This window comes from Danio aesculapii, chromosome 15 (genome assembly GCF_903798145.1).
Source record: "Danio aesculapii chromosome 15, fDanAes4.1, whole genome shotgun sequence".
NCBI classification, from domain to species: domain Eukaryota; kingdom Metazoa; phylum Chordata; class Actinopteri; order Cypriniformes; family Danionidae; genus Danio; species Danio aesculapii.
Window position 1 is genome coordinate 31078772 of NC_079449.1, and position 17816 is coordinate 31096587.

Consider the following 17816-nt stretch of genomic DNA (forward strand, 5'->3'; position numbering starts at 1 on the left):
TCTTGTATTGTCAGTAAAATCAATGTGTAATCAGACCTCTTTCCAGGTCCTTGTGCTGTTGGCTTTACGGGCCCCATCGACAGCTGCCTGATATTCCCCAAGATGCACTAGAGTGGAGGCCAGACGACCAAAGTTGGATACATTGTTATAAAGTAGTTTAGCTGCCTCATACATCTTCTCATCATAGCATCGGTCACCAACCTACACGGAAAGAGCAAAATAGATGTAAATATCAGCACTTATATTCACAATGTTTAATGAGTTCAAAGTCTCTTTCAATGTAATGTAATATTTAATAAATTTCCAAGAATTTCTATTAGTTTAGTTCAGACAACTTTAAATAAATAAACATTCTACAAATAAACAAACAAACAAATAAATAAATAAATAAATACGCATCCATAAAAGCCTAAGCTAGCATCCATTAAAGCATCAATAAAACAAAATAGAACATCAATAAATTCAGATAAAATAAAATTATTTAAATTTTTAATCATAAAAAATAAACAAAAAAAATAAATAGAAAAAATAATAATATGTAAAAAAATTAATTAATTAAAAAATAAGTAAAAATAAAAATAATATTATACTTGCTATAGTTGGCCTCATAACTTTTTAAATACAATATCAAAAGTAAGAGACGCATACTTGTTGAATGTGTGCGTTGTTTGGCCCGTTGATAAACTCCTCCAGTTCAGCTAGACGGTTAGTCTTGGCCAGGGCAAAGATCAGCTCAGTTTCCACATACGATTCACGGGCCTTTTTACGAGCCATCTGCAAAAACTTGACCAAATCCTCCCAGTTTCCTGAAAACAAAACATCATTAAGCTAACAACCAGACCATTTTCTGTATTTATGATCCCCCACACCTTTGGATGCTATGGATTTAGTCATGAATCAGGGGACTGGTTCTTACCGCTTTGGGCTGCAGCTTGTCCCACTTCCATGTAGGCTGAAGGGTCATCAGCTTTGATGTAAGAGTCAATAGCCTCTTTCACCAGCCCCTTCTGCAGTTGTGCTTTAGCCAACTGACTCCACACAGCCGGCTCATTGCAGCGCTCTGCAAACTCATAAGCCCGGTCCAGATTCCCAATGTGCTCGATGAGAACCTGCGTTCAACACACACAATGATTTGAGCCCATAGAGAAACAACTCAAGCAGTACATGAACGTAATTTCATACAATATTTAACTATTGAATTATTAAAATAATGCACACAAAGTGGTAGTGTGTATTAATTTCTAATAATACAATCAACAGGAGTCAATTATTCGGCTTATACCACACCTAACAAAAGTTTTGTTGTTATATTTTAAGACATTTTCAAGTTTTTGACATCAAACCACCGCTGTATGAGACCATTTTTTAGATATCCATATCCGTTTTAGGCTTTGAAGAAGTTTTGAAGTAACTGAAATTGTTTGGTGTAGTGATAGGGAAGTGATATGTCTGCCATGAAACACAGGCTGACAGGTCACCTAATCTGCTCTGCGTCATTAACTACATGGCACAGGAGATTGGTTGCTGTCACCCTGGAAGCCAATGAGCTTGCTCCTCATCAGTTTAAATACTCTGTGTCGTTTTACACTGTTAAACTGCGGTGCGTTTTTTTGGAGACCATCCTCCACCCCAGCTCCACCTGTATTTTAGATCTGCTACAGGGGTTACATATATATTATGTTTGGAGTAGAAGCGTGTTATATTCTCAGACAGCATGTCTGTGTATATACTGGCAGTAGCAGGTCTCGGTACTTGCTCTGCCATAATAATCAAAGCAGCAGCAGCTTAGCAGATCTACACTGCAAAGACCAAATGCATCAACACTGTCATATACATATTCATTAGCACACTAAATACAGAGAGTGTTCATGACAGAATTACAGTACTGTGAAGATCTGCCAGGAACTACTTTAGGGGCCGATCACACCAAAGACGTTTTCTGTTTTTAGAATGCAAAGTGCACTGCACTGCCTTTTTTGTTGACAAAAGAAGTGCGGTGTGGGGTTTTTTTGTCTCTAGACAATGACTGAATCAGCTGTGTATTGTGTGCAAGCGTTACTGATGAAATGGTTTTAATTGTAATATTTAATAATATTGTGATATTTAGGATTTGTAAAGTCTCACAGCTCTGGATAACTCGAAACAGTCACCACTAGTCTCTCCTCCATCATTAAAAGTTACTATAGTCCTCTTGATAACATAAACAATGGTGTCACCTAAAATGAAACCCTACCTCTGCTTTTATTTAATTGGAGAATGAAAAAGACACAAGTGACGCAGCACACTTTTCCCACTAAAAACACAAGCAGCAGCAGGTAATTAAAATGCTCACAGCCATTGGTAAACCTGTCAAAAAAGGCTCCTCTCAATGCAAAAAGCGTGTTCGTTGTGGTCAAAACCTTAATTTTTATCTGAAAATAATTGCACGGTTTGAATGTTCATCAGCCAATCAGAATCAAGCATTCAACAGGCCCGTAGTTTGAATGATGACATTTGAGAACATGAACCGTACCTGCACCGCTGATGTGTTGACATCAAACTTCCTGAAGATGGCAAAAGCCTCCTCGAAGAGCTCATTGCTAATGGCGATGTTAGCGATGTCAGGGGCGTCGTAGTTGTCAAGGCGGTTGATGTACTCCATGACACGAGTGCGGTCAGCTTTGATGGCTGTCAGGATCAGGAGGTTCTGCAGATTCCTGCAACACAAATAATGGAAGAGTCAATATTTAACACCACCAAAAACATTTAAGAAAACCATTTCATGTTCGGCCGCCTTCCACAATTACCTGTGTTCGCTGAAAACAGAGTTGTCCAGGACAATCTTCTCCAGGAGCTCAATGAGTTCATTAGGCAGGTCAGCAGTCATGAAAGCTTTGACAGTAACAGAAACTTCCTCAGGATCCTGGGTCTCAGAAAGGGCAGTCTGCACAACCTTTGGTGGGCATGGAAATTAGCTGGGTTAATGTACTTTTTCTTCACTATAACTCAAAAATGTTCCTATGAAATCAAAACAAGGTTTTTTAGATGTTAGTATCAGTTTGTTAGTCCTAAGGATATCAATAAGCTAGTGTGCTGCAAAAAGGTAACAAAAAAAGACCAAACGGATCAATGATTTATTTGACATCACCTCAAACAGTTTCTCATCAAATCTTCTGACCAATTAAATGCTCTGGTATCTTTGGTACGGTCTGTGAAACGCCGGGCCGCCAACATTGGTATAGGATCTGATCGCAGTGGCGGCCCAAAACACGCCTCATAGTAGTTACTAACACCACAGTAACCTGTTCTCAACAGTGTTATTCAGACACCTCACCTCCGAACCAAGCAAATGTTGGCAGGTATGCATCTAAACCACCCCTAAACCCAACCTCACAGTAACCTGATGTGTTTTGTTAATATCTGCTCCACCTACACCCCTTAAACCCAACCTACTTGTGGTATAAGTCCCTCCCACTCAGAGGTCACCCAACCTACCTGCGGTGCAATCCCTCCTACTTGGAGGTCTCCAGGCTGCAGCGATACCTAATTGCCCTTACTGGCAGAGCTGTTATAAATGCGAAGCTCTATTGGCTAAGGGGAGGAGCTACTATGTACAAGCCAGTTTTCATGTTTCTGTTGAAATTACGTCACACATCATACAAAAAAGCACATTTCAAAGCACTTGACAGGACATATAAAATAAATGTAAATAAAAACTGGACAATTTATCATTGTGAATGATTCACTGACATACGCTAAAACTAATTTATTTTTCTGCTGACATCAAGACCATTTTTGTTTTAAATTTATGTACATTTATTTTTAAATAAATTCTGTCATTTACTCTCCCTTTTCTTGCCTTTATGAGATTTTTTTTATAGCTGTTGAGCACAAAAGATATTCTGAAAAATGTTGGAAACCTTTAACCATTGACTTCTATAGTATTGGTTTTCCAACTATGGAAGTCAATGGTTACAGGTTTTCAGCTTTCTTCAAAATATCTTTTTTTGCGTTTAACAGAAAAAAGAAACTCAAAGGTTTGTAACATCTTGAAGGAAAGTAAATGGTGGGTAAATCTTGATCTTTGGGACTATCCCTTTAATCTTTTTGATATAGTAATAGTACCTAATACCAACTTTTTGATACATATTTAATTATTATATATAAATTTTTGTATTTTTGTTCCTGTTTTACTAGAAAATATGACATTAAATTAGTAAAATGGACTGTGAACGAAGTTTCATCTTGATTTTCATGTCATTCTTTAATTTACACCTGGTCAATTAGGGGTCTCCTGTAAGGGTTGACTTCCAGAAGCACACTAGCCCACAGCTCGGGGTCTTTACGACGCACAAGGTATCGGGACAGACTCTTGAAGAGTGAGTTCTCATTGCAAACCTGTGAATTTGACAGAAAAAAAAAAAACATTTATAGCAATTTGTTTCATGTTAGACACTGGACAAGTCAGCTCTTTTTGCTACAAACATTAAAACAAAGCCCCATTGTTCCTTACATGGATGAGCTCTTGGTCACACTGTCCCCTCTCATAAGCCACACAAGCCAGATGGGGGTCCCTTTTCTCACAGTATTTGCCCACAACACGGCTGTCGTAGTAGGGGTTCTCGCGGAGGAAGCGCTCTGGGTTGTTGTTGCTGTCAATGTAGATCTTAGCCAGGGCATTATGGGTAGCAGGTTCCTCACAGCCCTCGTGGATACGAGCCTCCAGCCATGGCAGAAGCAGCTTAAGTCTGTCAGAGATCAAAACAATCACTTTAAGACCAAAACAGAGCAGATTCAGACAGATAACCGCCAAATCAGACAAATGTCAATCAAATAAACAGCACACGATGAGATGTGCCTTCATAAACTAAAAACCAGAGCTCTGTCATTCTCTGTGATTTAAGTGAAACACACTCAAAAGACTTATTCACCAAAAACTGGCCACAAGTCACCATTCTCTCTGCCATCTCTGACATAATCAGCCTGTCTTTTTGTACATTCCTGTTGTTTTAAACTGATTGAATGAATACATTTACTGGGAATCTTTTATCAAGTTTAGAGGCTTAAAATTATTTAAAGCAAAGCTGTTTTAAGGGGATACAATAGTTATTTACACCTAAAAAAAGTAAATTTAATTGTGTAAATTACACCAATTCTTTGTGATTAATTGTTTTAACAGAATTAATAAATGTGTTAAAGGGATAATTCTCCCAAAATTGATAATTCTACCGCCATTTACTCACCTTTGACTGGTTACAAACCTGTTTGAGTTTTCTTTTTGTTCTGTTGAACACAAAGACAAAATTTTGAAGAACTCACAACAGAACAAAAAAATTCTTACTGGTTTCTAACAAGTCAAGGGTGAGTAAACAGATGGCAGAATTTTCATCTTTGGGTGAACTATGCCCTTAACACGTGAATGTTGACAGCCCTAATATTTATATACCTGGCATAAAAACATTATGTAAAATGTTCTCGGTTTTTGGCTGAAAAAGAAAAATGGCCAAAAATATGATGACAAAAAAGGCTTTGCTGCGCCAAACTGCTCAGGGGTATTCAGAATGCTGGTTTCACACTCCCTCCAACCGAGTCACCATGCAGTCTAAAGTGGCTTTCACACTGGATATGGCAAGCAATGCACTATGAAACCCATTCATTTCAATGGCTTCTGCCAAAAAAGGCAGTTTGTTGTCAAATATTTTGCAAGTTCTCTGCAAAAGACCGTTTGGCCAGAGGAAAAATGGTCATGCCCGGCTGAGACAGTTTTTTTTTCTGGCTCTGATTTGCCTGGCTGGGACATATGGAGCTGCACACCGGTAGAGTTGCACTTCAGTGTTTTCAGTGCTTTCAACAGGGATACTTGCATTACACTGAACTGTGACAACTAAACTGAAGCAGTTTTAATTTACTAGAACTTCATCTATATTTTACATAATCTACATTATTAAAAGCCCTTTAGAAATAAAGATGAATTGAAAAAAATAATCAATATTTTACACTGTGTATATTTCATTCATGAAACTGTATTCTAATCTAATGATGAATCGCACAAGCTCACAGAAAAAAAGCAAATACATGGCATTTCTATGAAGCGTACTTCATGCTGCTTGCACATAGTGCTACTGTGCTGTCATAGCAATGCTGGTAAAATGATATTTCTTGACTCGTTCACCACCAATAAATTTTTTATCTCAAATGTGCACGTTTTTTTTTAAATCTGTATAATTTAAATTATTGGGATAAACTGAATAAATGTGTCACAAAATGTACTTTAAAATATGTAATAAAATATAAAAAAATAAGTACAAATCATTTTCAGTTTATATATGATTAGCAAATTGTTGATAAAAAAAAACCTCTGAAAACACAGCAAGGTTGCACCTGTTTCTTTTTTCCACCTCGGCCACAAGCTCATCAGTGGAGAACTGTCCTCGGACCACCAGAATGAGGTTCTTAATGACGTCCTCAGAGCAGTCCACGTCCAGCAGCCCTCCAATCACTACAGGCAAACGGCTGGGGTTCACCTAATAAAAATAAAAAAAACAGTCCGTCATTATTCACTGCTTCAGTGAACTGAAATGATGATGATGATTCCTTGAGCACTGTCATAATCACGCCTCAAGTACCTTCTGAACATAAATCTCAATGTACTTCTGGAGGTTGTTGCGGTACAAGTAGAGCACAAGGTCATGGACAAAATCAAAGCGGTCACACACAATGATGAGGGGCAGCTGGTCAGTCAGTTTTGCTTCCTGTGAAACATGAGGACGACAAAGTAAATAATTAAGCAACATTAGGGGTTTGTTAAAAGATAAAATGGAAATTTAAGAGCTTTTTTTGCATCACACCTTGAGGAAGTTCTTCACTCGCTCAGGATCGTAACAGTTGCTCTCTCTGCAGATTCTCTCCACCTCTTTGATTTGACCAGTCTTGCAGGCAGCCTGAATGTATTTGAAGTGAACCTCTGGATCCTGGCTAAAGTTCACAATAGAGCCCAGAAAGTAGAACAGACCTGTAGAGAACAATCATAATGTTCACGAGATCTTTTTTATTTTCATGACTCAGTTCATTTTACATAGTACATTTAAAACACTTTTGCTCTCCCTGTTAAAATATTGTAGAAACATGATGGATTTGAATTAAAATTAGATAATAAACTACGGATGCACCGATACCATTTTTTTCGAACCGATCCGATACCAAAGCTCTGAGTATCGACCGATACAGATCTGATCCCAATTTTTTTTAAGCAAAATATAGTTTCTATAGTTCATTTGACAAACTCAAATAATATATCTTCTTTAGTAAAAATAGCCGACCTATAGGTCAACTGTATATGATAGACACAATCTAGCTAAAAACATAATGCTTGCTGTAAACTAGGCTACATTATTTGACCATTCATTACGACACTGATTTGTCCAGCTTATTTTTTTTTTTTTAATAACAACAATAACATTTTTCTTTGAAATATGTAATATGCTATCACTATTGACCCTAATCAAAACACAAACTTGTCTGTTCAATAAAATAGTAAAATCAACAAATTTATAGTGAAATATTCACAGTTTCAGAGTCGCCTATATTAGGCTAAATAATGTTCTGTTAATGACAATCCATATTGCATCCCATCAGTTTCACTTTTATTAAATAAATCAACTACTTTGACCACATGAGCCAGGCTTTACAAACTATTCGCAGCACTGAAAGTATTCCCCTCGTAAGAATAAACTCAGTCGGAAGGATGAGAGAACAGAAACTTTTGATATTACTAAATAATTTTACAGAGCGGCGCACCTCACGCCTGCGCAACCGGTGCGTGAATGAAGCGCTTGATGCATCACTGAGACACAGCGCACGGCCCTCTGGTATCTGCAGATACTTTTTAAAACTTAGCAGCACAAAGGGAAGAAATCAGTGCATTGAGGATCTGACCAATCTACAGTATTATTGAGCCTTTTCTAATTTAAAGTTTTTGGTGGGCCTGCTTTGTGTGTGAAGTGCAGGTAATAACCCTCTCTACTCGGGTGTTGCAAATGCAATCTGCTGATCTAACAGACACAGTGCAACATAATTTAGAAACAGCAATGAACTCCTTGCTGCAGGTCAAAATGAACCCATTTAATGCAAAACCAAAGGCATTTCTCCACTGATTACTTGTATTAAAAGGAAAAAATAGTTTTGGAAAAAGTGTTTTGTGTTGTCATGAACAAGACACACAGCGTGAACTGTAAATAAATGGATGATTGACAGGCATGGCGGCGGGAAGCACTGAACTGAACATGAATTTAAGCACTTGAATATTTATCTGTACTTCACATTAAACTGTAGAATGGCTTCAGAACATTTGGGATATAGTAGGCCTACATGACAAATTTCTAGTGCCTTATAATAGGCTACCTTCATGGCTTTTGTTGACTTATAAATTAGAAAGAATATAGCGCACATGCAAGTTCGGATTTGGATCGGTACCAACTGGCCGATACCCGATCGAGCAAAAATATGCGGAACCGATATCTGATCCACGTATCAGGATCGATGCATGTCTATAATAAACCAAAAAATACAATGAGAATTCTAATTTAGAGGAGTAGCAATCCTTTTGAAAATGTACTCATTCTCCACTTTTTCCAAACCTGTTTGAGTTTCTTTCTTCTGTTGAACACAAAGGAAGATATTTTGAAGAATGTTGGAAAAACAGCCATGGACTTCCATAGAATTTTGTTCCTAGTATGGAAATCAATGGCAGCTTTTTTCCAACATTCTTTAGAAAACCTTGTTTTGTGTTCAACAGAAAAAAAGAAATTCATAAAAGTTTAAAACCACTTGAGTGTGAGTAAATTACGAGGATTATTTCATGTTGAACCATTCCTTTAAAAGCTGAATATCAACCAACAATAATGATTTTTGAAATGCAAAAGAAGATCTCATAATAAAACAATACAGCGTAATAAACCTTATATCTATAGTAATACAACAAATGTAGTTAAAATTAAACGTAAGGGGAAAAAATGGTTTACAACTATTTCAATAGCCAAATATATAAACCACTTGGTACCAAATTATATTTGTAAAATATTTATTATAATTGTAACCTTATTCCTGACATAATACCTTATATTTGTATAGTATTTCCATGTATTAAACATTAAAATATACTTGGCTATTTGGTGGAAATTACAGTTACCTTTAGGTCATGTCAGAGCAAATACACAAATATGGAGATACACAAACACAGTTGAAAAAAAGAGACATGATCCTTCAGGCAACACATTCCCGGTCTCAATTTCAGTTCTGGTATACAAAACATTTTATCATGGTTACCCTCAAAGCTCTTGAAGGACTCGAAGAGCTCTGTGAGGGACTGTGTGGAGAGCTGCTCGTGATACTTGGACGCCACCTGGACACAGATCTGCAGGTTCTGCCGTATGTTGGCAGACAGCATGGCTCTCAGACACTCCATAGAGTCTTCAACCGAGAGAGAGCCAAAGAAATTCACCAGCCACTGCAACCAGAGTACAACACATCAGTGAAAGCTTTCGCAAAATGCTTGTTTGCTTTTTTGCATAAGAAGTGAATGTCAACTTGCATATCGTAAAAACCGGCAACTAAAATATTATTTTAGATGATAAATATGTAATATCACAGGGTTACAGCAAAGTTTAAATGCTGAACCTAAAATCTAAACCTGAATTTTACAGATGAACTATATGAATATCGATTCATCAGTCACCATTAAACACCAAATACAGCACAGACAGACTTCAACGTTCGGAGTTTTGGTAAACAGGTGGGTCTGAAGTGGCTTTCACACAGGACGCAGAAAGAACTGCATTATGAAACCTATTAATTTCAATGGCTAGTGCCACAAAGGGGCAGTTTGTTGTCAACTAGATCGCATGTGCACTGCAGTCAAAGTTCATTTGGTCAGAGGAGAAATGGTCACGCCCAGCTGAGCCTGGTTTCTTACTAGGTTTTTTCCATCAATTGATGAAGTACAGCACAGACAGCCTTCACAGTTCAGAGTTTTGGTACATTGGAGGGCAGCTGACTGACAATAAAAAAAAAAACATAAAAGAATCAGACTGTGTGTTTTACCTCTGGGTTGAGCAGGTGTGTGTGGACGACTGCTCGTTTGATGTCATAAAGGTCAGTGTAGTGCTCCAGAGCCCTCTGAAGAAGACCAGCTTTTTCACACAGCTGTGCCACATGAGCCCGGTCATAGTGAGTGAACATCTGGTTGCCCAAGATGGCATCTGCCACCTAAAAATGACAACAAAACTAGCATGTTAAGGTACAAAATTTAAATATACTGAAATTGTAATGAACAAAATTTTCTTTTGAATTTTGAAAATTTTCTTTTTGTCATGAACAAATGTAATCAAACATATAGATATATAATTATTATCACTTTAGTGAAATTATAATTCTTTAAAATATCTTTTTTTATTTTAATCTATTTTTTATTTTAATTATTTTAGCTTGGCTGGACAAAATTGTTTATGTTTTAAAGCCAGTATTACTATCCCCTCCAGAATTTGTTTTCTTGATTGGCTACAGAACTGCTGCCCAATTACTTGCCTAATTACCCGAACTTGTTTAGTTAACCTAATTAGCCTATTTAAATTGCATTGAATATCTTGAAAAATAACAATTAACATATTATGTTTTGTCCTGATGGCAAAGACAGAAGAAATTAGCTATTAGAAACTAGTTATTAAAACTATTATCCTTAAAAATGTGTTGAAAAAAATGTCTGTTAAACAGTACTTGGGGGAAATATTTGTAAAAATAATTAATTTCATGGGTGGGCTAACTATTTTGCCTTCAACTGTATTTAGTTATACAATTCTGTCTCTACTCTAATTTGTTGTTAAAATATTTCTATGGTTTGGTTTCCAAAATTTAAAAAACATACTCAAAGATGCATTACTCAATATGTTACTCAAACATGAATAAATTGCTTTGACACAATCTACATTGTAAAAACGCTATATAAATAAGCTTGAATTGAATAATAAAAAAATCATTAGTTTACAAAGTACAAAAAAAGGATAAAAAAAAAATATATATATATATATATGTATGTATGTATGTATATTTCCACCTGACTATTCATCTATATGAACTACTTTTCTATAGTAAGAGTAACATTACATGACATTCTACATTTTTATCCATGTTTGAAATACTGATTTAGTGATTAAATAAATTATGATCCACATAAGTTTCTTTTTTATGTTCAGTTGTGTTTATTTTGGGCTATTTTTGTCGCTTCTGCTCTTGCTTGGACTAACAAAGCTTAAGAAATCTGTTGTGCCACATTAAAGAGAAATGCTGATCAAACGCCACTGTCATCAATTATTTCATGCTGCTTGGATGAATATTTTCAGTTCATCGCTATACACAAGTGAGTTTTGTGGAGCTGATGTTTGTGATGAGCACCTGTGGAGCATGCATCAGGTTCATCTCCAACAGACGAGTCTGCAAAGGACCCTCGGTGGGCCGGTTGTTCTTCAGGGCGTCCAGTAGGAAAGAAGTGCACTGCTGAATCAGGTTATACTCCATAAACACGTCCACGATCTGTAGAAAACAAACATTTATTAATAGGCAAAGTTCACTGAAAATTGAAAATTGTGTCATCATTTACTCATGTGTCACAAACCTGTTAAGAGTTTCTTTTTTCTGTTAAACACAAAAGAGGATATTTTGAAAAATGTTGGAAACCTGTAACCATTGACTTTATTAGTATCTGTTTTTCTACTATATAAGTGAGTGGTTACTGGTTTCTAACATTCTTCAAAATATCTTCTTTTATGTTCAACAGAAAAGAAGAAACTCAATGTTTTGGAACCACTTTAAAGTGAGTAAATTGTAAGTAAATTGTCTTTCTTTGGGTGAAATATCCCTTTAAAAGAAAAGAAAATATTCCATCCCTCAGTCTCAATTTAAAGTTTGATCAAACTAAATAGACGCATCAGAGGAAATCGAATATCCTCCTAGACCTGAGTGATGTCAGCCAGAGGCTCCTCATCTTGAACGAGCATTTGGGAGAACTGCAGGCCTTGTTCTGGACTGATCCGCATGACGTTCCTCAACAGGAAGATCCAGTCTGGAGTGTAGCCAACCTGCGCACAGATGGCCGCGCATTAGAGAACGGTGCTCAAATTTCAGATCTCTCACACAAATAAAGCAGTTTTCAGAGCAGCATAAGGAAACACTTTCAAACTCACCTTCTTTGCATACAGTACAATTTTCTGGAACTGCCCGGTTTCTGCAAAACACTGGATGACTTTGTTGGGAACGTTGGCTCTCAGATAAACACTAAGAGCAAGAGTTGGATCCACAGACTTCACCAGATCCCCCAACTCTTCAGAACACTCCAACTGCAAATACAAAAAAGGTAGCTTTTCATTCCAAACCATAAGAGTGAACCAAAAATGAAATTAGTTACAAATCCATCAGCAGTGTCACCCTTTTTAGCCATTCATTCTTTATTAATCTTCTTTATTAATTCATTAATGCTTTTATAGTTGTTTGGGATCACAGCATGGGTAATTTTGATTGAGGATGATTACTTAATGAATCAACCACTACCATTATCTTTGTTATTCCAGAAAAGCAACAAAAAGGGCTATAATTATTAATACTTCAGAAATTAAATTGACCGTTTTTTTTTTATTTGTATCTTGTTTAATATAGTAGAGATGCACAATATTGGATTTTGACAATACTTTTAAACTCTATTTGGCTGATGCTGACATCTTTTGTTTGTGTGTTTTTGAGAAGTATTTATTTACAGAATCAAGTTTGAAATTTGTATTTTCCAAAAATGTTAGCTTCTCACAATATATTTAAATCAAACTTGTGATTTTATTGCTCCAATTGAGACTTAAAAAAATAAAAATAAAAAAAATCACAACACAGCAGCAGCCCCTGAAAACATTTCTCTTGAGGTGGGGACTAGGACCCAGCAGGAGGCTGTTTGGGAGTGAAATTGTAAAGAAAAAGGATTAATAGAGCATATATTCTGTCCAATATATCAAACAAGACTACTCATTTTATGATATAAATTGATGTTATTTGTGAATATTACTTTAATGTTCCTAGACTAAGGTCATGTTTACAGGAGGAAATTAGGATCTGGGGTGGGTTGTTAGTTGGCAGAGGCTGTAAGTGACTATTTAATTTACTGAACGACATTGTACACAGAGTTATTCTGTACTTGAATTAGCAGCTGAGTCGGTAACATAAAACATTTCATTTTGATGACAGGTCAAATTTGACCTCAGATTGGTGACTCGATCTTACTACAATAGCTCCTGTCAGTCTTTCCCTCAATCTCATGCACAATGCATGTGAGTTAGTCACACCCACTTATTTATGTCATGGTATTCACATATTAAAAAAAAAAACTACAACAATTAACAATTTATTCAGTAGTAATGATATTTACAGTCAAACCGCCCAATCTTACATCCATTTATCCATCCATCTACTTATTCATCCATTGATCAGTCCTTCTACTCATCCAACAATACATTATTACATTCATCCGTTATTCTGTCCATTGCTTCACCCATCATTCCATCTCGCGTTCATCGTTACCTCTATTCATCCTCCAACCCAACATTCTCTCCATTCATGCATCCATCATTCATCGATAAATCTATCCATTAATCAATTAATAAATCCATCCATCCAACATTATATTGATCCATTATTCTGTCTATTGCTTCACCCATCATTTTATCACCCATTCATCGTTACATCTATTCATCCTCCAACCCATCCTCTTCATTCATGCATCCATTAATACACCTATTATTCCAGGGATCCATCATTAAATCTATCCATTAATCAATCAATCAATCCATCCATAAATTCATCCATCCATCCAACCATTTATTACATTCATCCATTACTCTGTCCTTTGCTTCACCCATCATTCCATCACCCGTTCATCGCTACATCTATTCCTCCACCAACCCATCATTCTCTCCATTCATGCATCCATAAATACACCTATTATTCCAGGCATCCATCATTAAATCTATCCATTAATCCATTCATAAATCCATTCATCCATCCAATCAGTCAATCCATTAATAATTTAATGTAACTACTTTGCTTGTATTGATGCATTGGTAATCCTGCATCAATAACGATCAGTTTTTTGAATCTCAAATGATTGTGTAGTATTAACTGCTACATATTTATGCATATTAAATGGATGTACCTTGTCTTCCTTCAGCCATTTCTCCAGGAGCTGCTTACGGCCCTGCTGCAGGACGGGCCTGCAAAGCTCCAATGACTCAAACTTGTTCAGCTGGCCCTGATCCAGCAGAATCCCGAAGTACTGCAGCAGGGGTGAAGTCTGACCGGGCTGTGCAGGAACACTCTGGAACCGACGGATGGTGTCTGGGGTGCGCAGGATGCCCTGGAAGAAGCCAAAAGCCAATCAGATAGCTCCATATTTGCCTGACAGAGACTAATGAGGAATCGGGCTTTGTGATGCAGTCTGCTGTACCTTTGGCGCATTGGCAGCCACTTTGGCAGCTTCAGAGTAGTTTCCACCAGCAAAGAGGTTGTTGAATTTGCGGGCGAAGAGCTCCTCTGCACCTGCCAGGTTGTTGCGGACGGCCATCCTGAGGGCTAGATCTGGATTCTGCAGTACATTAGTGATGTAAGGGATGATGTTTTCTTCCTCCACGCACACAGACAGAACCTAAAAATGGGCAGACAGCAAAAACAGTGTCAGACAGAGAATGTACATAGAAGTAGGGCAAAAATCTCATATCCTGATAAAAGTCCTCTTGTATCCTGATAACGATATCAGTGTATATACAGGAATCAGAGAGTAAAATTCAATAACTTTTACAACCTATTTTAAGACCTCATCACCACTTTAGGTTTCAACCAGTAACATTGGCGACATATTCACTTAGAGTATATTTACTAATTAGTGACTGTAAGAAACATTATTCATATCATGAATAAAAATGCTAATCCAGCAGGTGGAGCCTATAGAACGGCAGGAACAATGGTGTTGCCTTGGTTACTACAGTAAACAAACAGCGTGAGGTCAAATCTAGCATGTTTTTATCGATTTCATAAACTAAACAGCACCCTAATATTCATTCATTTTCATCTGCTTTTCCGTGGCCGGGTCGCCGGGGGCAGCAGTCTTAAGAGAGAACCCCCAGACTTTCCTCTCCCCACTTCCTTCAGGGGGATCCCGATGTGTTTCCAGGCTAGCCAAAAGACATAGTCCCTCCAGCGTGTCCTGGGTCTTCCCTATGGCCTCCTATTGGTGGGACATGCCTGGAGCACCTCCTTAGGTAGATGTCCAGGAGAAATCTGAAAAAGATGCCCGAGCCATCCCAGCTGACTTCTCTTGATGTGGAGGAGCAGCGACTCTACTACGAGCACCTCCCAGGTGACAGACCTCCTCATCTATAAGGGTGCGTCCTGCCACCCTGCGAAGGAAACTCATTTCGGCCGCTTGTATACGAGATCTTGTCCTTGACCCAAAGCTCATAACCATAGGTGAGAGTAAGAACGTAGATTGACTGGTAAATCGGAGGCTTTGCCTTTCGGCTCAGCTCCTTCTTTACCACAATGGGCCGATACATCGACTGCATTACTGCTGCCACTGCACCGATCCGCCTGTCAAGCTCACGTTCCATCCTTCCCTCACTTGTGAACAAACCACCAAGATACTTGAACTCCTCCACCTGGGGTAAGGACTTGCCTCCAACCTGGAGATGGCAAACCATCTTTTTCCGGTGGAGCACCATGGCATCAGACTCGAATGTACTGATTCTCATCCCAGCAGCATCATACTCAGCAGCAAACCACCACGGTGCATGCTGAAGGTCCATGTTCGATGAAGCCAACAGAACAACATTGTCTGCGAATAACTGAGATGAAATCCTGTGGTCCCTGGCCTGAACCGGAACCCCTAGGCCCAAGGCTGTGCATAGACATTCTGTCCATAAAAATTATATACAGAACTGGTGAGTCCTGCCAGAGTCCAACATGCACTGGAAACAGGTTTAACTTATTGCCGACAATGCAAACCAAACTCCTCTTCTGTTCATTCACCACCACAACAGTTGCCCTGTTGTCCCCGACCTCCATGCGATATTGTAGAGATGTGTCAGCCAAGACTATACATTGTATAATCAAAAATGATACAACAATTAATACCATGTAAAATCCCATTTTTACACTTTTTTTTGTGCCTTAAATTTCTCTAAATTGATTGATCAACTTTTAACACTTTTTAAAACACTGTGGATATACTGCAAATTACAATATAGTTAACTTTTCTGTAAATTCAATTGGCTTATAATTACCATATGGAAAGGACCATTTCTTTTTTTATATTTTAATTGCTCAAATCTGTACTCATTCATATGTGACTAGTTTTCTCACTTAGAACTTCAGTGTAAATGTTTGATTAAGAATCTAGAATGTACAATAAATTAATGAAAAATAAAAAAACTAATACATAAAATATTGCTAAATAAAAAGCAAAATGTAAATATGAAGTCATTCAATTTATTAAATCGAATAACCATGAACAATTTTGCAACATCAAAGTAGACAGCATAATATAAAAACAATAGACTTTTTTATTTTGTTTATACGATATATATTGCCACGTTGCACAGCTCTAAAAAACAAATACAGAATTACTGTACCATGATTGTATCATGATACATATATTTTTTAAATCAATTTTCTTTGAGACAAAAACACTGCGTTTATTTGGTAAAAAACTAAAACACTGTAATATTAAAATTGAAAATATTGATTTTGTATTTTTTTATATTTTAAAATGTCATTTAATACTTTGATACATATGAAAGCATATGAGTAGCATAATTCATTTCAAAATGTAATATGCAAAATGGCTATGCGATGTGTTAAATGGCAATGTATTTCTGTATTTCTGTATAAGTTAGCATTTTCCAAGACATTTGCACAATGTTTGGAGCAGAATAAAAATGAAAATTAAATTACATCATTTGCATTTCTCATTTCAAACACGGTTTTAATATGTAAATTGTATCCACATTTTAAAGCTTTATAAGTAGCAAAATTAAACTGAAAATGCAATACACAAACTGAATTTGATGTGTATAAAGTACAAGCAGAAACTGTAGCTAAATGATCATTTAAATGTTATTTGTCCGAAATGCATTTACACTCACATCTAGAAAACGCAGGATTACATTTTCAGCATAACACCGTGGGATGCGTGTAGCAAAATTCATTTTGAAATGTAATACACAATACGATAATGCAATATGTTAAATGTCAATGTATTTCTGTATTTCCGTTAGCATTTTCCAAGACACGTGCAATGTTTGCAGCAAAATAAAAATGAAAATAAAAAAGAAGAATCCATTTTCATTAAATACATTGCGACGAATGAAAGCCGATGTAAAATTGAAAATGCATTCTGGCCTGGCCACACCCACATACGGCAGCTGTTGCTGCAAGGCGGATATTAGATTTTGTTGTCACTGCTGCATCGAGGACTATTTGGGACATATGGCAGCATAAACGTGGTGAAGTCTGTTCCTTAGCTGCTTCGTGAAGCTACACAAGCCCTGGAGCATGAACTAGGAAATACTTTAGAAAACCAATCACTTCCAAGCTCAGTAAAGTTGGTTTTAGGTTTGATATTGGCCAGACATTCACGCACGCAGTTAAGGATCATCAACATTTTCATTCTGCACCAAACATTGCACATATTTCTTGGAAAATGCAAATTGAAACACATAAATACATTGCCATTTAACATATTGCATTGCCATTTTGCA

At 37.0% G+C, this 17816-nt stretch overlaps 1 protein-coding gene across 2 annotated transcripts in view; it reads right to left on the bottom strand.

Annotated features, from left to right (window-relative positions):
• The window catches only part of cltcb (clathrin, heavy chain b (Hc)), a 53117-nt gene that overhangs the window by 20375 nt on the left and 14926 nt on the right, over positions 1-17816 (bottom strand). For both annotated transcript variants that reach the window (XM_056473639.1, XM_056473640.1), the window contains exons 7-23: positions 14510-14707; positions 14219-14419; positions 12213-12365; positions 11985-12107; positions 11425-11562; positions 10078-10242; positions 9304-9484; positions 6828-6991; positions 6606-6731; positions 6361-6503; positions 4493-4727; positions 4255-4377; positions 2787-2932; positions 2513-2696; positions 917-1109; positions 649-806; positions 37-201 (exon numbers count right to left, since the gene is read on the bottom strand). In XM_056473639.1, coding sequence (XP_056329614.1) covers positions 37-201; positions 649-806; positions 917-1109; positions 2513-2696; positions 2787-2932; positions 4255-4377; positions 4493-4727; positions 6361-6503; positions 6606-6731; positions 6828-6991; positions 9304-9484; positions 10078-10242; positions 11425-11562; positions 11985-12107; positions 12213-12365; positions 14219-14419; positions 14510-14707 — 2796 coding nt within the window. The remainder of the gene's footprint in view (positions 1-36; positions 202-648; positions 807-916; positions 1110-2512; positions 2697-2786; positions 2933-4254; positions 4378-4492; positions 4728-6360; positions 6504-6605; positions 6732-6827; positions 6992-9303; positions 9485-10077; positions 10243-11424; positions 11563-11984; positions 12108-12212; positions 12366-14218; positions 14420-14509; positions 14708-17816) is intronic.